The following is a 22,256-nucleotide window of genomic DNA, read 5'->3' on the forward strand; positions in this document are numbered from 1 at the left end:
CTGAGCAGGAAGTCAGGAGGGCGAGGAAGCTGGTTTGGGGAGAGTCCCTGACTGCGGACAATGGTATGGTTTGACTTCCTCCACTTTTACCTCGTGGTCCTTGTGTCCCTCTTCACTGAGCAGGAAGAATCTGCAGACAGGACGGTTTCTAAGTCCCCTTTGACCTCCCACCTCCCCCAGATTAACCCTTCCTCACCAGGATCTGCCTGCATCATCCTGCCACCACCCACTGGGTCCTGACAGTGTCTGCCCCCAGGAGGTCTCACTGAGCCTGGACACTGGCTAGTTTGTGAGGCCCCGCCCCCACGCCTAGCTAGGGCCCGCCCCCAGCACAACTCATCCCGCCCCACATGCGCGCCTTGCTCCGCCACGCCCCCAGCTTAGCCAGTCCTCGCTCCAGCTGTCAGTCCTCCCAGGCCACGCCCACACTCCTAGCCAAGCCCCCAGGTGTCTGGCTCCCAAGCCACTCCCACACGCCTGGCCCGGACACGCCCCGTGCAGGCACTCCAGCCACGCCCACATGCCTAGCCCTGCCCTGTGCCAGCTTAGGCCATGCCCCCAAGCTACCATCTGTTCCTGTCCACAGCCTGGTCCAGGGAGCAGGCCCCTCCCCGGGGGCGTGGCTTGCTGTCAACACTCCGCCCCCTTTCACTTCCCCTCCCTCCATCCGCCCAGCACCTCCAGACCCCAAGGGCGTCCTCGGCTGGCCCCAAGGGTCCCAGGCTCGGTTTCCCCTTTGGTAGTCCACATCGGCACAGCCCTGTGCCCTTCCCCACCTGCCTGCCCCTGGCCAGGGCAGACTGCAATCCACTGGATGGGCAAGGGTGTGAAAGCCAGACAAAGACAGGAGACACTGGTGTGATGCGTATTTGGCTTTACTAGGAGTGGGGAGAAGGTAGCGTTCAGGGGTTGTTGGTCATAGTGTCCTCTATCCATTGCTTGTACTTGAAAATGTTGGTGAACAAGGGCGGGCTCTGCGGGACACCACAGGGGATCATACCCCAGGACATGATGCCTTGCAGCACCCCATTGCAGACCAGAGGGCCCCCCGAGTCTCCCTGGGAACAGGAATCAAAGACAGTGAGAAAGGTCTGTGGACCAGGCCCGAAGATAGGGTTCCAACACAGGGCGGGAGGTGTGGGGATGGAGATCCCCAGGGGAAGGCAACAGGGTCCAGCTGGAGAGGCCAGAGCAGCTGGGTGGCCCTCCCCTCCCAACTCATCTCCCAGCCCCCTTCTCCCCACCCCCACCCCCAGGAAGCTATCTGGGACCAGGCAGAACACACAAGCCACAGGGGACACTGTGATGTGGAAGGGGGTTGCAGTGTTTTGCCAGGATGGGGGTTTAGGAAGAGAGGCACTGGGGGGTGGGAGCTATGCCTAGACCCCAGTTCGGAATCTGAATCTCCTGTCCCAGCCCACCCCAGAGGGCTGAAAGGTCAGACCATGATGGAGAAGTCACAGAGACCCCACGGCGGTGCTGCTTACCAAACAGGTGTCTACGGCATCTTTCAAGCTCCCTGCACACAGCATGAACTCCGTCACTTCCTGGGGGTGCGCTTTTTCACAATCTTCTCTCGGCAGAAGCTGTACCTCCAGGCACTGGAGGTCATCTGGGAACTTGACTGTGGCCAGGGTGCAAAAATGGCTGTTAGTTCCCCCACCAGGGCGTTTCCACCCTCCCTCATACCCCAAGGCTGGCTTACAATCATGTGTATCCAGAATGCTCCCTCCAGTGGTGATGCTGCCCCATCCGGAGGTAATGCAGCTCATGCCTATCTCTGCTTCCTGGGTGGGCATGACGGCGGGCTTCACAGCATCAGTGAACTGGACCTGCTCCTTCAGGCGGAGGAGCATCAAGTCGTGGCTGTAGTCCAGTCCTGGAACACGGTGGTGTATTTCAGTATAGCTCATGTTGAAGCCTGGGTGCGGGAAGCTGCCGCTGACGTGGACGAATTGAGCCGTGGCCTCATCTGAAAACAGGTTGTGACGACCCAGCCAGACCTGGTAATTGCTGGGGGTGGGGGAGGGGAATGGAGGGAGTAAAGATGGAGGGGGAGCCGGGGCAGGGACCCCAGGGCAGGGGGTACAATGGTCCCAACGAGACAGAGGCAGAGAAACGGAGGAGAAGGACATGGACATCACTAGGGAAGTTGAGTCAGCTAGGGGAAAAACAGAAGGCGAGGAAGGGTGGGAAAGGCAGAGATAGAAGATAGAGGTACAGTGGTGGAGGGTGAGAGGCAGAGGGGGACAGTGGGAATCTAGGGGGCAGGAAGGAGGGGATGAGAAGGAGACAAGACAGAGGCCATGAAAGAGACAGAGGAGGAGAAGGGAGGGGAAGAGGACAGCAGAGGGAGGGGAGGGGTGAGGGGAGGAGGGCCAGGGCCCAAGCTGCCCAACTACAGCTGGGACTGGGCTGAGGGCTTCCCAGCAGGCAGGGCCTGGCCTGAAGCCCAAGGCCTGTCCCCTCCTCCAGCGCCCTGCTCCTGCACCCCTACTCCACTCTCTTCCCTCTCCTTCCTCTTCCCTCAGTTGCTCTCACCCAGCTCCAGACTCCCCTGAGGCTCTGCAAGGTAGACAGAAGGGATAGGGGGAACAGAGGGAAAACCTTCCCTCTCACACAGTTGAAGAACAGCCTTTCCTTTTCTCAGGGGTGCCCAGGGGTCCACGCTGGGAGTGTGGTCAGCAAAGAAGGAGGAGGAGGACAAGTGAGGCAGAGACCCAGAGACATAGGGGGGACAGAGGCAGGGACACCACACCCAAGAGAGATGGGGACAGAAAGGAAGACAGACGCCCAAGGATACCATGGAGAGACAGAGGCGGACACGGGGGTGGGGGACATAGACAGGGGGTCCACCCAGCGCTCCCTCTCACTGTCCAGCACCCCTGCAGGCCCTCCCTAGCCCCCCAGCCCCCAGCCTGGCCTGAGGGGTTCTGGAAAGTCCCTGGCTGCTTTCTCCTGGAGCGGGGCTGCCTTCCTCCCCCGGCCACAGGCTCCTACTCACTCGCTGAAGCAGTGGGCAGCCGTCAGCACCCACTGGGAGTTCAACAGGACACCCCCACACTGGATTCTGTTAAAATTGTACACGGCCACCTGCCAGGGCTGGGACTGTTTTTCACACTCTGAGCCTCCGATGATCCGTGACTGGACATGGGGCGCAGCACCTGCAAAGGGTCAGCGGAGACCTGGGTTCAAGATTTGACGCGGGAAGAAGGTGCAGGGCCTGGGCTGGGCACGTGGGGATGCAGCCCCAGGTCTCAGGAGAGATCTGAGGGTCGGGGGCAGCTGGTCCTGAGTGGGAGATGAGACCCAGGAGCCTGGGCAGATGATGCCATCACAGCATCTGGGATGTGGGTCTCCGGATTGGGCTAGAAGTGGTCAGCTAGGCAGGGACAGTTAGAATTTGGGGCTCCCAGGTCAAAGGGCAAGGGCAAGAGCAGGGCCAAGGCTGGGAAGGGGTCCTGGAGGGGTCATGTCGGGGTGATGGGGCCATGAGAACAAACAGTGGTTGGGATGGTGGCACATGAGCAGGGGTCCTGAGGGGGAGGGCGAGGGGCGCTGCTCGGGGAGATAGGGTTCATGGCCTGAGCACTGGAGAAACTTGAGGGCATTCTCAGACAAGCACAGAGAATGAGGTTGAGTCAGGCCCCACCACCAAGGAGACAGGAGAGGAGGAAGTTGGAATCACATGTTGGGGTGCCTAGGAGGCCAGCAGGAGGCCCTGGCTGGATCCCAGAAAACCAGAGCTGTGCAGACGCAGTACGCAGGTGGAGAGAGCTGCAGCTTGTGGAGGATGAGTTGTAGAAGGAAGGAGGGTCTGGGGGTGTTGGCTGGGGGAGATTGGGGCTCTGCATGGAGCAGAGCGTGAGACAGGGAGGATATTTGGGCACTCCCCCATGCAAGATGGGGAGCCTTCTGGTGATCCCCGCCAGTTAGTGTGGGGAGCAGGATGGTCCGCTGGATTGTGGGATGTCAGAGACGAGGTGACGTCAGCCTGCAGAAGACACCGCTGGGGTGGGAAAGACACTGGGTGTGCTGAGATTTGAGGGAGCCGCAGGCTCAAGGGTCACAGGAAAATCAGGGGTGGCAGTGGATCCAGGGTTAGGGCTTCCTTGGAAGCATTGGTGAACCCCTAAGAGACAGACAGATGGCCCAAGCCCTCCCTTTTGCTACTGGCTGGGGAGAGGAGAAGGTTCCAGGGCAGAGGAGCCCTGGGGGGGAGGAGGGAGGAGGGTGATGGTCTAGGGTGGTCTGTGGGCTGTAGTCTCGAGTAGATGAGAAAGACTTACAGGAGTGAAGATGCTGGATCCAGGACCTCAGCCCCCTCCCACAGGCCCCCCACGCTCTCACCAGTCCCCCCCAGAAACAGGATGAGGCACAGAACCAGGAGCCACATGATGGCAGAGGCATCCAGGGGCAGGCTAGGAACTGGGAACCTTGTGGAACCTTTAAAGGCCCTCATTGTCCCTCAGAGTCCCACCCCTCCCTGGTGCTGGCCAGGCCCCACCCCTACTCTGGAGGCCAATGTCGCCCCCATTCCCTCCCCACCATGGAGGAAGGACCAGTTGTCTGCAGGCCCTGTCCAGGGTCCGCCCAGGCCAGGCCTTGCTCTGGTCTGTAGAGCAATAAAGGCCAGGCAGGGGAGGACACAGAGGGTGGAGGATTAACCAACACACACACACACACACACACACACACACACACACACACTCACATACACACTCACACTCACATACACACACACAAAGCTCCAAGTAAGGCTCCACCCCCGCCCCAAGTCCCCTCAAACAGGCAGCCAGGGCTCTCATTTCCTTTATCCTGTGGAGTTGAGATGGATCCAAGCTTCCCTTGGTGGGGCCCACGTGGGATCCACCGTGATGAAACCCTCTACTCCCCTGTCTTGAAGGCAGGGAATGATGGCTCATGCCTATAGACCCAGCACCATCCTATCAGCTACATCTGGCCACACAGAGCCCAGCCTGCCCAACACAGGGCGCTATGCAACACCACAGAACATGGGACCCTGGTGGCTTCCTCCTATGGGTCCCCACTCTCTACACTGTGGTTCATGGCACTCTGTCTCCTTGAAGCCCAGCAACACATACACACACACACACACACACACACACACACACACACACACACACACACACACACGCTTCAACACAAGGGCACATTTTGCATGTCCATATCAAGCCCCCATCTTCCTCCTGCAGTCATAGAGAAGTGAACCTGGAACCTGGTGGGGCTGAGGACACAGATCAGATGGGCAAGGGTCATTAAGAAAGGACGAGGGAGTTATCCTGTAGGGAAAGGTGGAACACGCATGTTGCATGGAGAGAGTCTCCAGCAGCCTCTCCTGCTTCTCTATGACTTCAGAGCAATCACAACAACAACAATAACAAATGATGATGATGATGATGATGATGATGATGATGATGATGATGATGATGATGATGATGATGTATTTGTTGTGGGCTACCAAAGAGACTTAGCAAGTGGTCTTAGAAATGGTGTGCCTAGGAGAACAGCTGTGTTTAAAGTTCAGGACGATAAACACAATGTGTCCCTTATAACAGACACAATGTTTAATGTCCAGTATAATGGCATGAGGTATTCCTTCAGATCTAATTTGTTTGTGCTCCAGACAGCAAGATACTATCTCTCAGCAGGAGAAATCCTGGACAGGGCTGCTCGCTGCCTCCTTCCCTTGTAAGATGAACGACTCTTCATCTCTGATGCCTCACCACTGGGGTAAGTTGTTGTACATGCGAAATCTTCCTGGAAGCTTCTGGTCTCTATTTGACCTGGGGCTGAGAGGGGAAACACGTAGTCAGCAATGCCACAGTGCCCACTGTGCCAGGAGCGGGAAAGCCTCTGGACCCAGTATCTGTTGTGCTCCACCTGTGTCTCTCAGACCATGGGATGTTACCTGATTTGTTTGCAAGTCAATAAAATCTCAAACTCTTCAAGAGTTCTCCGCAAACAGTTGGGCACTGCCAGCTGGAGCTGGAGATGAGAGGCAGAAAACAAAGCTGGGTGCTCAAGAAAAGCTGGATCTTGCTGGCTCCTTCTGGATTATTCCAGACAGAAACTCTTCTTACTTACTGTTAAAGAAAATTTCCCATCACCAGGTTTCCCCCCACACATAATTGGAATTACATAAATTGGAATTACATAAATCAAGACAGCCCAGCTTCCTGGAGGGCCCAAGATAAAGGCCAAGTGTGTCCCATAGCCTGTCAGATACAGGCTACATGCACCTGCCTCAAGATCTTTGGTAGGACAACTCCATCTTCTATCCCAGACCTCCTCCATTCGCTTCTTACCATCTGTGTCTTCCATATGCCTTCAGTCCAGTTCCCAACAGTGCCTTCACCTTAGCAGCAAAAGTGATGTTGTCCGTTGCCATCCAGGCACTGAAATATAAGATTCTGGGTTTGATTTCCAGCAACCTCAGCCCCATGTCTATGAAACTGGAATGTTTTCTTCAGGACATACACAGAAACTTTAACTCTTTATGCCATTGAGCCGGATTCTGAAGCTCTGAACTCATCTGTCTTCCTTCTCTCCATGTTGGCCAGAACAATTAGGAGCTACTGTCTTATCTCATTGTAATTATTAATGTTAAAAATATCTATTTCACAATGTTTTCTACATGTGACCTTCTGGATTTTGCCTCTTGTTCATTAGGACTCTCCCCGTGGTAATATTGTGTATGTCTCCATGTTTGTCATTGGTTTTCAGTGCTGATGTTACAGAAAACTGAGTCACCTAACTCAACCAAATTAAAGAACCCAACACCAGACTGAAACCCCAAAACTAGTTCAGAAAGCTTACCCCCAAAAATTCCGCCCCTGTAGCATCACTCTAAGTTGCAAAATATAGATAGGTGATGTGTGTTTCAGACATGAGGAAGAAGATTTTTTTCTTTTGGTTGGATGTGAGGCTTGAACTCTGGGCCTGGGCGCTGTCCCTCAGTTCTACAGCTCAAGGCAAGCACTCTACCACTTGAGCCACAGCACCACTTCCAGTTTTCTGAGTGGTTTATTGGAGATAAGAGTCTCATGGACTGGGCTGGGAAGGTGGCTCAGTGGTAGAGCGCTTGCCTTGCATGCCTGAGGCATGAGCCGGAAGTGGAGCTGGGGCTCAAGTGGTAGAGCGCTAGCCTTGAGCTGAAGAGCTGAGGGACAGCGCCCAGGCCCAGAGTTCAGGCCCCACGACCGGACCCTCCCCCCCCCAAAAAAAAAGAGTCTCATGGAGTTTTCTGTCTGGGCTGGCTTTGAATCACAATCCTTAGATCTCAGCCTCGTGAGTAGCTAAGATGACAGGTGTGAACCACCAGCGCCCTGCTTGAGGAAGAATTCTTTCTTCTCCCAGAAAACTATTTTTTTCTTTTGTTTATAAGGCCATATCTGATTGGTTGAGTTCCGCAGACATGGAGGGCAAGGTACTTATGTGAACTGTTTTTCTGACGTATTTTCAGTCTCTTTCCTTGGTTCATCTGGTTACATTTTTTTCCAATATTGATTATGTTTTCAAAGAATCAAATCTCATTGACTTCTTATGTTGTTCTTTCCTCATTTGGTTAATTTTTATCCTTCTCTTTTTTTGATTTTTCCCATCTACTAATACTGTGTTTGTTCTTTCTGTAAGACCGTAAAGTTCATCAATAGGTTATTTGTGAACCACTCTGATTTTTTTTTTTAGGGTCGGTTGTGGGGCCTGAACTCTGGGCCTGCGCGCTGTCCCTCAGCTCTTTAGCTCTTTACCACTTGAGCCACAGCACCACCTCTGGCTTTTTCTGCTTATGTGGTGCTGAGGAATTGAACCCAGGGCCTCATGCATGCGAGGCAAGCACTCTACCACTGAGCCACCTGATTTTTTTTAATGTAGGCACTTGTAGCTCAAAATTGTGCTCTTAGTACTGCACAAACTCTAAACTGCACAAACTTAGGACTTAGATTCTGCTAAGCTGTCTATTCATTCATGTTTGATTCTGTGGAAATTTTTTACATCTCTTCCTTTATTTCTAAAATAACCCACTGATGGTTTTTGTAACTACCTTCTATTTTAATCAAAAGAAGTGTTTCAACCTTAATCCTTCTTATATACAATTTTATTGTTGTTATAGAGGTGTTGTACAGAGAAGTTACCATTTCATAAGTGGGTAATGAGTACAGTTTTTCTAACAATGTCACCCCTTCCTTTGCTTTCCCCCAGTTTTTCCCCTCCCATCCCTGCCCATAAGTCACATAGGTCATTTTTCCCGTAGTGTCTACTGAATAGCATGATTGCAATTGCATTCTTGCCCCAGTGATAATTTTCTAAAAGACGCTGTTCAGTCTCACCTACATATGTAGTTTCTGTGACTTTTCTTTATTGATTTCTACTTCCATTCTGACCTGTCAAAAGACACAGGAAATTATTTCAAACTTTGCTTTATGTCCTAAAATGTGATTTGGTTCAGAGGAGGTCTATGGGCTGTTGAGAAAAACAAAAAAGATGCACCCTACAGTTGTTGGGTAAAATATTCTATAGATGTTGTTAAGTCCCTTAAGGTACAGTTTGATGGTGAAGTTTCTTGGATTTTTTTTTTTCTGGACGATTCACGATTCTGGAGAATCCACAATTCTCAAGTGTTTTCCTGCTCTGTCAGTAGAAGGAGGAAGCCGGATGCTTTATCTAAGACTCATGGAGATGTGGGGAAAAGGGCATCTTCCACTCTCCTATTTCTAAGATTTCTGTGTGGTTCTTTTTTAGAATCTCTACCTCATTACTTAACAGTTATTTCATTTCCTGCAACGTCTTCCTTAATTAATTCCCTCTCACCTCTGAATCCTATAGGAAGATCAGAACAATGGGGGAGGATTCTGTCTACACAGTGGTGAGTTCTACGGGAGAAGGCACCTCGGCTGGAAAATCCTCCATCTTACAAGGAGAGGAGGCTGCACATCCTTGCCTCCTATCTCTCCAAGTAGAAGATAGTATCTTTGTTTCCTGAGCACAAACAAGTTGTGCCTGTAGGAACATATTATACCATCATACTGGACGTTAAACATTACGTCTGTTATAAGGGACACATTGTGTTTACCATGCCGAACTTTAAACACAGCTGTTCTAGTAGGCACACCATTTGTAAGACACTTGCTGCCACGCCTTCTTGATAGACAACAACAAATACGTTAGATGGTTGCTGTTGCTGCTCCTGCTGCTGCTCTGAAGTAATAAAAAACATGAGAGGCTGGTGAAGACCTTCCTCCCGGAGCCACGCAGTGTGCGTGTTCCGCCTTTCCTACAGACAATTCACAGTTCCTACCCCAACACTCATCATCCATCTGATCTGTGTCCTCTAGCCTCACCCCGGTTCTAGGCCCAGTTCCTTATGATGGCAGAAGAAGGTGCAGATTTTGTGTGGATATCATGGACTCAAGAAGTAATGGACCAAAAGTCCAAAAGTTACACACTTTCTTTCAGGCCTGGACTTGAACCACTATCTTCTGGATCTCAGCCTTCCATGAGGCCCTTCTTTGACTCTAATTTCTATCACTTCACTTATGGATGTTTATAGTTTGGTGTTTGTATGTGTAAGACGTGAGTTAGTATTGGTTTAGCTTAGAATAGGTTAGGTTAGATTGGGTTGGGTTGGATTAAGTTAGGTTGGGTTGGGTTAAGTTAGGCTGAGTTTGGTAACATTGGGTTAAGTTGTATTGGGCTGGTTGGTTGGGTTAGGTTAGGTTGGGTTAAGTTAGGTTGAGTTGGATTCAATTGTGTTAGTTGGGTTGGGATGTGTTAGGTTAAGTTGGGTTTGGGCTGGGTTGGGCTAATGTAGATTAAGTTCAGTTAGATTGGGTTAAGTGGGTTGGGTTGGGTTAGGTTAAATTGGGTTGGGTTAGGTTGAGCTGGGAGTTGGTAAATTTGGCTTGAGCTGGAGTTGTCCTGTTGGCATTGGATCAGATGGTGTTCAGTTGAGGTGAATTGAGTTTTATACAATTGAGTGGGGTGCATTGTGATGAATGAGTTGAGTTGGGTTGATTGGTGTGAGGCTGGCTTTGGTGAGTTGAGTTGGGTTGGGTTGAACTGGGCTGGGGCTGAGTTGTGGAGATGGACAGTTGTGGAGATGGGACCCAGGGCCTCAGACTCATCACTCCACACACCATCAATCACCTATAGGGAGATAAAGCTCAGACTCCCAGGCAGAAATATCCCACACTTTTACCCCCATCTTCCTGGCCTCCACTTGTTAGTATCTGCATGCACTCTGGTCTTGCTCCTCATCCTAGGTAATTTTTCCCTTTTTTTTTTTTTTTTTTTTGTCATTTGTGGAGCCTGAATTCCGGGCCTGGGCACCGTGCCTCAGCTCTTCAGCTCAAGGTGAGCACTCTACCACTTGAGCCACAGCACCACTTCTGACTTTTTTCTGCTTATGTGGTGCTGAGGAATCGAACCCAAGGTCTCATGCATGTGAGGCAAGCACTCGACCACCGAGCCACCTTCCCAGCCCCTCATTCTAGGTAATTTCAAAGAAGACGCTATGGAGTTCTCATGCAGCTAGAGCACATGATCTAGTTTTGCAGAAACAACTGGAATTACCCACTTGTTGAGAATCTATGACACTATATTTCAAGAATGGGGTGAAAAGATAAAGGCCTTGTGCTTTGACTCTGTGAGGTACAGGGATGGGAGCATCTCACAGCTTCAGTGCAAGTATTGGAGGGGGTACCAAGGTGCTTTGTCTCAGGCAGCTCTCAGAGATATGTTCCCTGGCTGGCAGCGATCACAGTCTCTGTCCCCCTGGGGCTTCGCCTCTGGGAAAGCCTCCAGTGTGAGGAGTGCCCTGGAGATACCAGGTGTGCCTCATTTCTTTGTGCCCTTCATGACATTGATGCCCGAGGGGGGTGTCCACACCCAGAACCTGGGCAGAGCCTCAGCCAGCTTCTACGCAGCCAGGGCAGCAGAGGAGGGGCCCACAAAGGATAAAAGCTTTTAAAAAGTCTCCCCAGCTCTCAGCTCAGCACCTGACTGTCCACGGACACAGCCACGGCCATGTGGGTGCTGGTCCTGTGCTGGGCTCTGTCCCTGGGAAGGTCAGGTAAGCCGGAGGGAGAGAGTGAGGGAGGGAAGGTTCCCTGTGGTCCCAGGGCCCCTACTTTCCAGAAGTCTAGCCCTCTCCTGCCCACCTCCCCAGCCTGGTCTCCAGCCACTTCCCCCACTCTCAGGCTCCCCCAGAAGTCCTTCCCTAGTCTCTCCACATGCTGGAACCTTGGCGGTCCTCATCCCATCACCAGGCCCCGGCTCTCTTCCCACTTGCCATGGAACTTTCTCCTCTCCCTGTGCTAAGAGTTGGAGTCCCCCAACTCTTTTAACAACTCCCTCTGTTCAGAGGAATATTCTGGAACCCAGAGTATCCCCATGTGGACCTGGGCTCCTGAGGAGAGTCACAGGAACTGAGGAATTCCCATGTTGCCATGGTGACGTCTGGGGTCCTGCTCAGCCTTCAACTCTATCCTGAACTTGGAGTCCATTCAGAATCCCACCCCACAAGCCCAGGCAAATCCCTGCCCTCCCCATCGCAAGCCCTCCCCACTGAGGTCTGCAAAACCAAGTGCCCCCCAACCGTCCCCTCTTCCCAGCAGCCCTCGCTCCAACCCCTGACCTCCAGTCACAGTGTGGCTCTCCCACTCCCTGATCCCTTCTGGGCCCCCAGGTGCCACGCCCCACATCCAGTCCAGGATCGTCAGAGGCTGGGAATGCCTGAAACACTCCCAGCCATGGCAGGTGGTTCTAGTCCACTCAGGGAAGATCAAGTGTGGGGGCGTCCTGGTGAACCCCCAGTGGGTGCTCACAGCTGCCCACTGCATCCAAGAGTGAGTGGGGCCTGGGAAAGGGGGACTAGAGGGCTGGCTTTGCCTGGATAGCCTCATCGGGGGCCCAGCACCTGAGGGAGGGGACAGGCCAAGCCCCGTGGCCTGGGAGAAGCAGCTACAGTCCAGGACCATCTCTAGGACCATGCCTGGGCCTCACGCGCCTCTCCTCCTCGCTGCCTCTCCGGGTCCCTTTGGGATCTGGCTCTGCCTGGGTCTTTCTACCACTGTGCTTCCATTTCTGTCTCTCCTCCTTTCCCCATCTCAACATCACCCATCTGTCTGTCTGTGTCCGTGTCTCCTAGCCATGTTGCTACATGTGGCCTTCCCTGCATCCAGCCCCCCTCCCGGTCCATGCCCATCTATCTCCCTCTAGGTCTGTTTTTCCATCTCCACTGGCCAGGTTCCCAGGATGGGCCCAAGAGGGACCCCAGAGAAAAGAATAAACGTCCCCAGGGAAGCCTGGGGGAGGAAGAAGAGGGAGGAGGAAGGAGAGGGAAGGAGGGCGTCCAAGGGGGGGACCCCACCTAGGACTTCAGGCCAAGCCCCACATGCTAGGAAGCCCTCAGTCCAGTCTGGCTGCAGCTGAGCAGCTCAGGCCCTGCTCCTCCTCCCTCACCCCTCCCCTCCCTCCCTTTGCCCTGCTCTTCCCCTCCCTTCTCCTGCTGTGTCTCTCACATGCCCTTTGTCTCCTCACCCCCCTCCTTCCTGCTCCCCCACCCTCCACCTCTGTACCTCTGTTTATCTCTTTGTGCCTTTCACACCCTCCTCTCCCCTTCCTGTTAGCCCCCCACCCCTCCCCACCACCCTCACGCTGACTTGATTTCCTCAGCTGTGTCCTTCCTTCCCCCCTCCCTCTGTTTCTCGCTCACTTCCTCTCGGTCTCTCCTTGGGACCCCTCTACACCCCGGTGAGGCCCCTACCCCAGCTCCTCCTCCAGCCTCACCCCCTCCATCCATTTCCCATAGCAATTACACTGCCTGGCTGGGTGGCACCAACCTCCTGGACATTGCAGAAGAGGGTCAGCACATCCCCGTCAATGCCAGCTTCCCTCACCCGCAGTACAACATGAGTCTGGTAAACAACTACACCCTAGACCACAGCCAGGACCCCAGCCAGGACCCCAGCCACGACCTGATGCTGCTGCGCCTGCTGCACCCCGCCAGGATGACCAGCAGGGTGCAATTCCTGGAGCTGCCGCTCTTCAGGCCGGCCGAGGGGACCGTGTGCACCATGTCCGGCTGGGGCAGCATCAAGCAGGGCCCGGACACGTGTAAGCGCCTCCCAGACCCTCGCTCAGCGGTGGAGGGGGGAGGGGGATAGAGGGACAAAATAGCCTTCTAGGTGCCCACAACCCTTTTCCTCCCCACCCTGCAGACGTACAAACATACAAACTGCAGTGCGTAGAGCTGCAGCTCCTCAGTAACCAGTGGTGCACACACATCTACAGCAGCAAGGTGACGGACACCATGATCTGCGCCGGAGGCTTCCAGAAGGAGGGTGGAGGCCCCTGCGTGGTAGGCCGCCCCTCATGTCCTCAGCACCCACCTACCCCATCCCTGGCACACCTCACTGCCCCACCCCTCCATCCAACACATCACCAGTACTGGTCACACTCACGGTGCTGTCCCAGGTCCTGATCCATTCTGATGTTAACACAGGGAGCTCACCACAGACATGGAGCAATTCAGGGGGTGACAGTTAAGGGGCAGGGAAGAAGCAAAGAGTGGAAAGGAGGCACCGCAGGCCTGGGTGCCCAGGGAGAGGGCCAGAGGGCAAGGGGCAGCTGGGGGCCGCACGACTGGGGCAGGGGGCAGAAGGGGCAGAGAAGATGAGTAGGGGCCCAGGCAGGGCAAGGCCCAGCTCTGGGCTCTCTGGCGCCCTCTCGTGGTAGTGTGGGGACCAGACTGCAGGGAGGCAGGGGCTGGAGGCTCCCCCATCTCTAACGGAGCCCGGTTGGGGTTTTTTGTTTGTTTTTAGTCAGTTGTGGGGCTTGAACACAGGCCCTGTCCCTGACCTCTTTTTTTGCTACCACTTTGAGTTACAGCCCCACTTCCGGTTTTCTGGTGGTTCATTGGCAATAAGAGCCTCACTGACTTTCCTGCCCAGGCTGGCTTTCAACCATGATCTTCAGATCTTAGCCTCCTGAGTAGCTAGGATTACAGGCATGAGCCACCGGCGCCTGGCTAGGAGCTGGGTTTTGATGTCTCCTCCCAATGAGGAGGACCCTCTGCCAGAACCCCATCTTCTTGCTCTGGAGGGGCAATGTCTGAAAGTGTACTCTCTCTCTCTCTCTCTCTCTCTCTCTCTCTGTGTGTCTCCCCCCCCCCACCTCCCAGGGTGACTCTGGAGGGCCGTTGGTCTGCAATGGCGTGATACAAGGGGTAGCGTCTTGGGGCCTTTCCAAGTGTGGCGTCTTTGGCTACCCTGGCATCTTCACACGAGTGCAATCTTATGTGAAGTGGATCATAGACACCATGGAGGCCAATCCCTAAGTCCCACCTTGCCCGTTCACCATTAAAACAAAATGTTAGCAAGCTCTGATGTCCTCTGGTGTGTGGCTATGTCCTGGTCCTGGGGCTAGAACTCAGGGCCTGGGTGTTGTTCCTGAGCTATTTTTTGCTGCAGAAGGGCTGAGTAGCAACTGGATGAACCCTAAAGCTAAAGAATGTGCCCACCAATCCTTACGTGGTGTCTCAGAAAGGGAGGAGAAAGAGATAGTGAGAGAAAAGAGAGAGGGGGGATGGAGGGAGAGAAGGAGGAAGGGAGGGAGGGAAGGAGGAAGGGAGGGAGGAAGGGAAGGAGGACATCTCAGCTCATGCTGACCTGGGAACAACGAGAAAAGGAGACTGAAGAGATAGGGACCTCACAGGTCTGGGAGAGGACCCGAATTCCAGGGACCACAGAAGGGCACAAGCAGCTGTGAGCTGGGAAGAGCTGTGGTCCCACATCTGGAGCCAACGGTCTGCCCGTGGGATGCCTGGTGTGCATTTCCCCCACAGGACACCATAAGCAGGAACAGTGGTCATTTCTCTGTGAGGAATCTGAGTGCAAGTTTGCTGTCCCCACACTGAGATGAGCTGAGTCTTCCAGGATAAGGCAGGACACAGCCCCACCCAGGACCCCACCAATCTAACTCACAGCCCTGTGTGCCTTAGCCTCACCCTCAGGCCCCTGGGCCGCCTCCTCTCATATCCCTTCCTCTCCACCACTCACTGCTGCCTCTATGTCCCCCCTCCCTTCTCCCCCTCTCCCTCTCTCCCCCTCACTCCCTCTTTTCCCTCTCCCCTGGCATTCAGCACACATGGTCTCCACCGCTCTGTGTCAGGACCAAAGAACACTAGGCAGAGGACTGCGTGGAACCCTGAGATTTTATTATATGTGGAACCCTACAATTTTATTGTGAGAAAACAGATTTGTGGGACTAGATCCTAGGTGTGAGAGTACGAGAATCAGAGTGCTCTGAATGTTTGAAAAGAACACATGAGCCAGTGCCGATGGCTCACGCCCATAAACCTAGCTACTCAGGAGGCTGAGATCTGAGGATCGTGGTTCAAAGCCAGCCCGGGCAGGAAAGGCCGTGAGACTCTTATCGCCAAAAAACCACTCAGAAAACCAGAAGTGGTGCTATGGCTCAAGTGGTAGAGCGCTTGCCTTGAGCTGAAGAGCTGAGAGACAGAGCCCAGCCCAGAGTTAAGCCCCATAACACACACACACACACACACACACACACACACACACACACACACACACACACACACACACACACACACACACACACACACACACACACACATGAACCAAGCCCATGGCGCTGACAGCTCAGAGGACACTGTGTCTTGAGAGGTGAAGAATTTGCTTGAGATTTAGGCACATGAGACTTTGTCTTCAGGGTCACGCTCTCTTGTCTAGCTCTAAACTTAGACGGAGGAGCCCTGAGCCACGGGCCCTGCCCCTGGGATTCGTCCAGCTGTATCCACAGAACAAGGAGTGCTAGGTTCTCCTCCTCCCTTGGCACAGCTCTTGGCGGAAGATGGCCAGGCCGAAGCAGCTCTGGCAGGATGCTGGCCAGCCATGGGGTGCCAGCCAAGCAGGGGCAGGGTCCTGGGGCAGGGAAGGGCTTATAAGTCTCCTCTGGGAAGCTACTCAGCTCAGAACTCGCCTACTGCCCGGACACCTCCAGTCACCATGTGGTTCTTGATTCTGTGTGTCATTCTGTCCCTGGGGAAGACTGGTGAGACAATGGGAACACAGGAGGGGGGGCCCTGGCACTCACTCTGCCCTCACCCCAAAGTCCTTCCCTCTCTCCACCCTAGCCTCGCCCCTCCCACCCACTGTCCACCTTAGATCAGGTGCCAGGCTTATGCATGTATCTCCCAAACCTTCCCCAGCCCTGATTCCCACACCATGCCCTCCCAGGAACTCCACAACTTCCTTTCCTTTGGGCTACCAGTCACTTCATTAAAAGGGGCCAAATTGGAAGTCATCTTTGTCCTTGTGGGGTTCAAATCTTCCCAGACTAGGTGCAGGTGGCTCACACCTGTCATCCGAGCTATTCAGGGGGCTGATCTAAGGATCGGGGTTCCAAGTCAACCTGGGCAGAGAAGTCCATGAGACTCTCATCTCCAATTAACTAGAAAAAAAGTTGAAAACAGAGCAGGGGCTCAAGTGGGTACAGCACCAGCCTTGAGCAAAATATCTACAGGATAGTGCCCAAGCTGAGTTCAAGCCCCAGTACTGGCACCAAAATAAAATAAAATAAAAAACATGCCAGGACCGCCCTTAATCCTGCCAAGTTCTGCTGATCTTTCCCATGCATGTGAGATTCTTAATTAACACTGGCTTGGAACATAGTATCCGGCTTCCAATCTACCCCTTGGAAAACCCAGATCCTGCCAAACCCTGTCATCTTCCGAGAGTCATGGGATCTGCCAAAATCACAGCCCCTCTCAGCTGGCCTTTCAGCTGGCCATGAGCTCTTTGCCCCAGATCCTTCACAAACTGCCAGCCTGTGATCCCAGCACCTGAGAAACTGAGGCAGGAGAATCAAGGCCAACCTGGACCATATAGCATGACCCATCTCTGAAACAAAAACTAAAAACAAAACTCCTATACAGCCTCCCCTGCCTGTGTCCTGGGTGCCCACATCTTGCCCCACAAAAACTCTTTCTCACCGGGTGCTGGTTGCTCACGCCTGTAATCCTAGCTACCCAGGAGGCCGAGATCTGAGGATAGTGGTTCAAAGCCAGCCCAGGCAGGAAAGTCCATGAGACTCTTATCTCCAATTAACCACCAGAAAACCAGAAGTGGCATGTGGTTCAAGCAGTAGAGCACTCGCCTTGAGCTGAAGAGCTGAGGGACAGTGCCCAGGCCCAGAGTTCAAGCCCCATGACCAACAACAACAACAACAAAAATAAAAACTATGAAGTCCCCCTCATTGGAACAGCCAGGAACCCACAAACCCAGACAACTATCCAAATTCTGGGTCCTTTCCATCATCTAGTCCACAGCCCAGGTATTGTCGCCCTGGTCCCCCACTCCCGTATCCCTCCAAACCCACAGCTCTTCTCCCGGTCCAGTCCCCCCAGCCCTGCCAACTCTGGGTCCCCTTCTGCAGGTGCTGCGCCCTTCATCCAGTCCCGGGTCATAGGAGGCTGGGAGTGTGAGCGGCATTCCCAGCCCTGGCAAGTGGCTGTGTCTCACCACGGCCTGGCAGTGTGTGGGGGAGTCCTGGTGCACCCCCAGTGGGTGCTCACAGCTGCCCACTGCATCAAAGAGTGAGTAGAAGGCTAGGGGCATGGCTCAGGAGCACAGCACAGCCCCAGGAGCCTCCCAAAAATGACCAGGACCAAGGGACCTAGAGGAATAAGTTGGCAGTTCCCTGGGTGAGCTCATGTGAAGCTGGGGTAAGAGGGAAAGGGAGTGCTAAGCCAGGTGGGTCAGGGACAGGCTGAGCTGGATCTCCAGGTCCCTGGGTCTCTGGATGTGTCTTCAGTGCTGTGCTTTTGGTCGACGTCCTCCTTTTTTGGTCTGTATCCTTCCATCTCTGGATGACTCTGGTCTCTATCTCTGTACATGTCTTGGCATCTCTGTGGTCATCTATCACTGTGTCCTCTCTTGTCTCTCTCTGTCTCCCTTCTCCTCATTCCTTTTCCCTCTCTGCTGACTACACTTCCAGCGTGGACCCCAGGGCACCCCTGAGAAAAGGAAACCCCAACTGTGTGAGAGGGAAGGTTTTCCTCTGCCACCCCCCGCCCTGCCATCCCTTCTGTCCACCCTGCAGAGCCCCAGGGGATCCTGGAGAGGCTGGAGCTGGGTGGGTGCAACTGAAGGGGGAGGAAGAAGAGGGAGGAGAGTAGAGTAGGGGTGCAGGAGGAGAGGAGCAGGGTGCTGGAAAAGGGGACCAACCTCAGGCTTCAGGCCAGGCCCTGCCTGCTGGGAAGCCCTCAGCTCAGTTCCCGCTGTGGCTGGGCATCTCAGGCCCTGGCCCTCCTCCCCTCACCTCTCCCCTCCCTCTGCTGTCCTGATTTTCCCCTCCCTTCTCCTCTATCTTTCTCATGGCCTCTGCCTTGTCTCTTTTTCACCCCCTCCTTCCTGCCCCCTAGGTTCCCATTGTCCCCCTCTGCCTCTCACTTCCCCTAGCCTCTCTCCTCTGTTTATCTCTGTATGTATGTGTCTTTCACACCAACGCCCGGCTTACACGATTTTCCCAGATGTGTCTTCCCCCTCTTTTCTTTTTTTTCTTTCTTTCCTTCCTTCCTTTCTTCCTTTCTTTCTGTCTTTCTTTCTTTCTTTTATTCTTTCCTTCTTTCTGCCAGTCCTGGGGCTTGAACTCAGGGCCCAGGCACTGTCCCTGAGCTTCTTTTGTTCAGGCTAACTCTCTACCACTTGAACCGCAGATCCATTTCCGGCCTTTGTGTATGTGGTACTAAGGAATCCAACCCAGGGCTTCATGCATGCTCAAGAGGCACTCTACCACGAAGCCACATTCCCAGCCCGTCCTTGTTTCTCACCGACTCTCCCTGGGACCCTCCTGACACCCCTGCCCCGTCTCCCCACGCCTTCCCTCACCCCTGCTCCTCCTCGCAGCACTAGCCAGGTCTGGCTGGGTCGCCACAACCTGTTGGAGGATGAAGACTCAGCGCAGCGCGTCGCAGTCAGACACAGTTTTCCACACCCGCTGTACGACATGAGCCTCCTGGAGGGCAGAAACCCGGGCTCAGACTCCGACGGCAGCCACGACCTGATGCTGCTCCGCCTGTCGGTGCCTGCCAACATCACCGACGCCGTCCAGGTCCTGGGCCTGCCCACCGAGGAGCCCTCGCTAGGGAGCACCTGCTTCGCCTCAGGCTGGGGCAGCATCCATCCCCAAATATGTGCGCCTGCCCCCCGACCTGGCCGCCTAGATCTGAGACCTCAAAACACTGCGGGGGGGCGGGGCTGGTGGCGAGGGGCGGAGCCACCGCGTGGGCATGGCTAGTGACGAGGGCGAGGCCACCAAGTGGGCGGGGCTAGTGGTGAGGGGCCTTGTCACATAAAGTTCAGGGGGCGGATGAGCAAGCAGGGCTGGTGGAGAGCATAGAGCTCAAGGAGAGGGGCGTGGCTAGTGATGAGGGTGGGACTAATGATAAGGGGCGAGGCTAGTGGTGAAGGATGGGATCGATGGTGAGGGGCGGGACCAAGGGTGAGGGCGGGACCGATGGGGAGAGGAGGGTCCGATGGGTGTGGCCTGCAGCAGAGGGCGGGGCCTGCCGTGAGGGGCGGGCTCAGTGTGGGGCCGTGGTCCAAAGAGTCCACACTGCAGCCGTCTTTCTCTCTGGCCCTCAGCCTTGTTCCCCAAGACCTTGCAGTGCGTAGACCTCAGACTCTTGTCCAACGGCATATGTGAAGAAGTCTATTCCGAGAAGGTGACGGAGTTCATGCTGTGTGCTGGGCGCTTGAAAGGCGGCAAGGACACCTGTATAGTGAGCCAGGCCCCTCTCCCCCACCCGGCCCATGATCTTGAGGGGAACAGAGTGAGGGCACCCTAATTCTTTGCTGGACCTGAGGCCAGCCCACCGTCTTGGAGTAAATGCTCTCCGGGGGTACCCCTCCCCACCAAGTTCCCCTCCCACTGCACCCTCCCTCACCTCCCTCGCTCCAGCCACTGTCTCTCTCTCTCTCTCTCTCTCTCATGCAACGGCTCACTCCTTCCGGAACTGAGCTTGGGAGACATTCCCATATACCCAGGTGATCTGTCAGGTCTGACGGATGGGGGTTCCCGGGGCAGGTACTGGGGCTCACCTCCTCACTCTGTCTCTGTCGCTTTGACCCTCAGGGTGACTCAGGGGGTCCACTCATCTGTAATGGCATGCTGCAAGGTCTCACATCGTGGGGTGGCGACCCCTGTGCCTTGCCCAGAAGGCCTGCCCTGTACACCAAGCTGATGCCCTACCGCAAGTGGATCGAAGACATCATGATAGCCAACCCCTGAGTGGCCTTGCCGGGCACCCCCTAGGAAAATGGAGCCCCTACCAAGTTGTGGCATCTTCCCACCCTTCTAGACTCCAGGTCCCTGGAAGGCTCAGAGCTCAGCTGGTCAAAACCTGAGACTACTGGACGCTGCTGGTTCATACCTATAATCCTAGCTACTCGGGAGGCTGAGATCTGAGGATCACAGTTGGAAGCCAGCCTGTGCAGCAAAGTTTTATCTCCCATTAACCACCAAAGAGCCACAAGTGGAAGTGTGGCTCAAGTGGTAGCTACTGTGTCATTAGGTAGATTCAACCCACTGTGCAGCCATGTAGAGAAGTCCTATGGTCTTTTTTGCTTTGGATTGGGTCAGTACATCATGCCCCTACCAAGACCCACTAAACCTGCTGTCCCTGCCCAAGGCCTATCCCTCCTTCAGGGACCATGGACTGTAGACCCTAGCCTTCCTCCCTCAGACCCAAGGCTCTAGGCCCATCCTTCCTCCCTCACATGGACGAACAAGCATACTTTGGTGCCATCTTGTGGTAGGTTTCCTCCAGGACAGCAAAAAGAGATTTTTTGCTTCTTGACTCCTCCCAGCACAACCTAAGGGTTAAAGGGTGGCAGTACACTGCCACCTATCTATGTTCTCTATCTGCACCTCAATTTACCCATCTGTGAACTGGGGTTTGCTTTGTTAACTCTACTTTGTTGGTACTTGGGTTTGAAATCAAGGCCCAGCTCTTGCTAGGCAGATACTCTACCACTTGAATCACAACACCTGGCAAAACTGGAGTCTTGATAAAGCACTCTGGGAAATTCAGAAAAGGCACCACATCTGAATGATCTGGAAATGAGGCGTCTTCCGATGCTCCATCTTCTGTCTGAGAAAGGCGATGTTCCTTGCCCAGTTTCTGTACCTGGGGAACCAGGACTAGAATCAGCTGAATGCTGAGAGGACTAGCGCAGAACTCAGGAACTTTTACCTCAAAATGCCACTATAGCTAGAGTCAGTACTGGCACACACACACACACACACACACACACACACACACACACACACACACACACACACACACACACACACACCCCTATTGACCTAGTCTGCCAGAATGTGTTAGGGCCTACAAATACCAAAGTCTGCTATTCTAGAAATACAGAGATCCTGTTGTTCTCACCCCAGTCAGGAAGGTATTTTCCATGAAGATGACAATGACTTTGTAGACCCAGGGTGGGGCAGGCTTATGACACGTTTTGTCCTTTGCTAGAAGGCCCCAGAACAGTCCCTCCCATGCTTGGACCCTCTCATTAGTCAGACATCTAGACAATTGCTTCAAGGTCTCTGGGGTTCTGAGACTCCAGAAGCCAAACTTAAATACCTGAGGCCTTGGATCATCTTTGTGATGATCTGTAGGCTCCAGAATTCAAACTCCAGATTCCAGCTTCAGAACCCAGAATCAAGGCTGTAGGATCCACAACAAGACTTGAGCATAAGTCTATACTCTACATGCAAGATCCTGGAAGCCCAGAAGCCTGGAAGTCAGGCCCATTCTCTGGTCCAACCTCTTTTTTTTTTTTTTTTTTTTTTTGGTCAGTCCTAGGGCTTGAACTCAGGGCCTGGGCACTGTCCCTGAGCTTGTTTTTCTCAAGGCTAGCACTCTACCAATTGAGCCCACAGCATCATTTCCGGTTTTTTTCTGTGTATGTGGTACTGAGGAATTGAACCCAGGGCTTCATGCATGCTAAGCAAGCACTCCACCACTGAGCCACACTCCCAGCCCTGGTCCAGCCTTTTAGATGTGCAATGTAGATTTGAAACTCCAGACCCAGCACTCCGAACGTAAGTCTAGACCTAGATGCCAGAATCCACATGCCAAAATCCAAAACCCAAAATTCATCTGGGTGCCAGTGGCTCACACCTGTTATCCTAGCTTCTCAGAA

General features: G+C 54.0%; 3 protein-coding genes across 4 annotated transcripts; 2 read left to right on the forward strand and 1 right to left on the reverse strand.

The window, feature by feature from the left end:
- Positions 1 to 857: 857 nt before the first annotated feature.
- Positions 858 to 4,417, reverse strand: LOC138812525 (kallikrein-1-like). Its single transcript, XM_070000461.1, has 5 exons — positions 4,351 to 4,417; positions 3,005 to 3,164; positions 1,706 to 2,013; positions 1,488 to 1,624; positions 858 to 1,058 (listed from the first exon to the last, which is right to left on the reverse strand). Exons 1-5 carry the CDS (start codon positions 4,394 to 4,396, stop codon positions 903 to 905), a joined length of 807 nt encoding a protein of 268 aa, XP_069856562.1. The 5' UTR covers positions 4,397 to 4,417; the 3' UTR covers positions 858 to 902.
- A 6,611-nt stretch (positions 4,418 to 11,028) lies between these two features.
- Positions 11,029 to 14,371, forward strand: LOC138812526 (kallikrein-2-like). The gene is made up of 5 exons (XM_070000462.1): positions 11,029 to 11,092; positions 11,708 to 11,867; positions 12,833 to 13,137; positions 13,242 to 13,381; positions 14,204 to 14,371. Exons 1-5 carry the CDS (start codon positions 11,047 to 11,049, stop codon positions 14,357 to 14,359), a joined length of 807 nt encoding a protein of 268 aa, XP_069856563.1. The 5' UTR covers positions 11,029 to 11,046; the 3' UTR covers positions 14,360 to 14,371.
- Positions 14,372 to 16,034: 1,663 nt separating this feature from the next.
- Positions 16,035 to 20,853, forward strand: LOC138812527 (kallikrein-2-like). 2 transcript variants are annotated; one of them, XM_070000463.1, is made up of 5 exons: positions 16,035 to 16,098; positions 17,482 to 17,641; positions 18,954 to 19,240; positions 19,692 to 19,828; positions 20,182 to 20,853. In XM_070000463.1, exons 1-5 carry the CDS (start codon positions 16,053 to 16,055, stop codon positions 20,335 to 20,337), a joined length of 786 nt encoding a protein of 261 aa, XP_069856564.1. In that variant the 5' UTR covers positions 16,035 to 16,052; the 3' UTR covers positions 20,338 to 20,853. The 2 variants fall into 2 exon arrangements, with proteins under 2 accessions (XP_069856564.1, XP_069856565.1); XM_070000464.1 differs by having other exon boundaries at positions 19,692 to 19,771.
- The last annotated feature ends 1,403 nt before the right edge of the window (positions 20,854 to 22,256 follow it).

The sequence above is a fragment of the Dipodomys merriami genome, unplaced genomic scaffold (assembly GCF_024711535.1).
Source record: "Dipodomys merriami isolate MVZ:Mamm:240054 unplaced genomic scaffold, mDipMer1.0.p SCAF_57, whole genome shotgun sequence".
Lineage (NCBI taxonomy): Eukaryota > Metazoa > Chordata > Mammalia > Rodentia > Heteromyidae > Dipodomys > Dipodomys merriami.

Bases quoted from the DNA above. Each gene is read 5' to 3' on its own strand.
- LOC138812525 (XM_070000461.1), bottom strand. From the start codon at position 4,396: ATGTGGCTCCTGGTTCTGTGCCTCATCCTGTTTCTGGGGGGGACTG. The intron at 2,014-3,004 runs GTGAGTAGGAGC...CCCCACCCCCAG, and splicing joins GCTGCCCACTGCTTCAGCGA to CAATTACCAGGTCTGGCTGG. The intron at 1,625-1,705 runs GTAAGCCAGCCT...CCCTGGCCACAG, and splicing joins CATTCTGGATACACATGATT to TCAAGTTCCCAGATGACCTC.
- LOC138812527 (XM_070000463.1), top strand. From the start codon at position 16,053: ATGTGGTTCTTGATTCTGTGTGTCATTCTGTCCCTGGGGAAGACTG. The intron at 17,642-18,953 runs GTGAGTAGAAGG...TCCTCCTCGCAG, and splicing joins GCTGCCCACTGCATCAAAGA to CACTAGCCAGGTCTGGCTGG. The intron at 19,241-19,691 runs GTGCGCCTGCCC...TCTGGCCCTCAG, and splicing joins CAGCATCCATCCCCAAATAT to CCTTGTTCCCCAAGACCTTG.
- LOC138812526 (XM_070000462.1), top strand. From the start codon at position 11,047: ATGTGGGTGCTGGTCCTGTGCTGGGCTCTGTCCCTGGGAAGGTCAG. The intron at 11,868-12,832 runs GTGAGTGGGGCC...CATTTCCCATAG, and splicing joins GCTGCCCACTGCATCCAAGA to CAATTACACTGCCTGGCTGG. The intron at 13,138-13,241 runs GTAAGCGCCTCC...CCCACCCTGCAG, and splicing joins CAAGCAGGGCCCGGACACGT to ACGTACAAACATACAAACTG.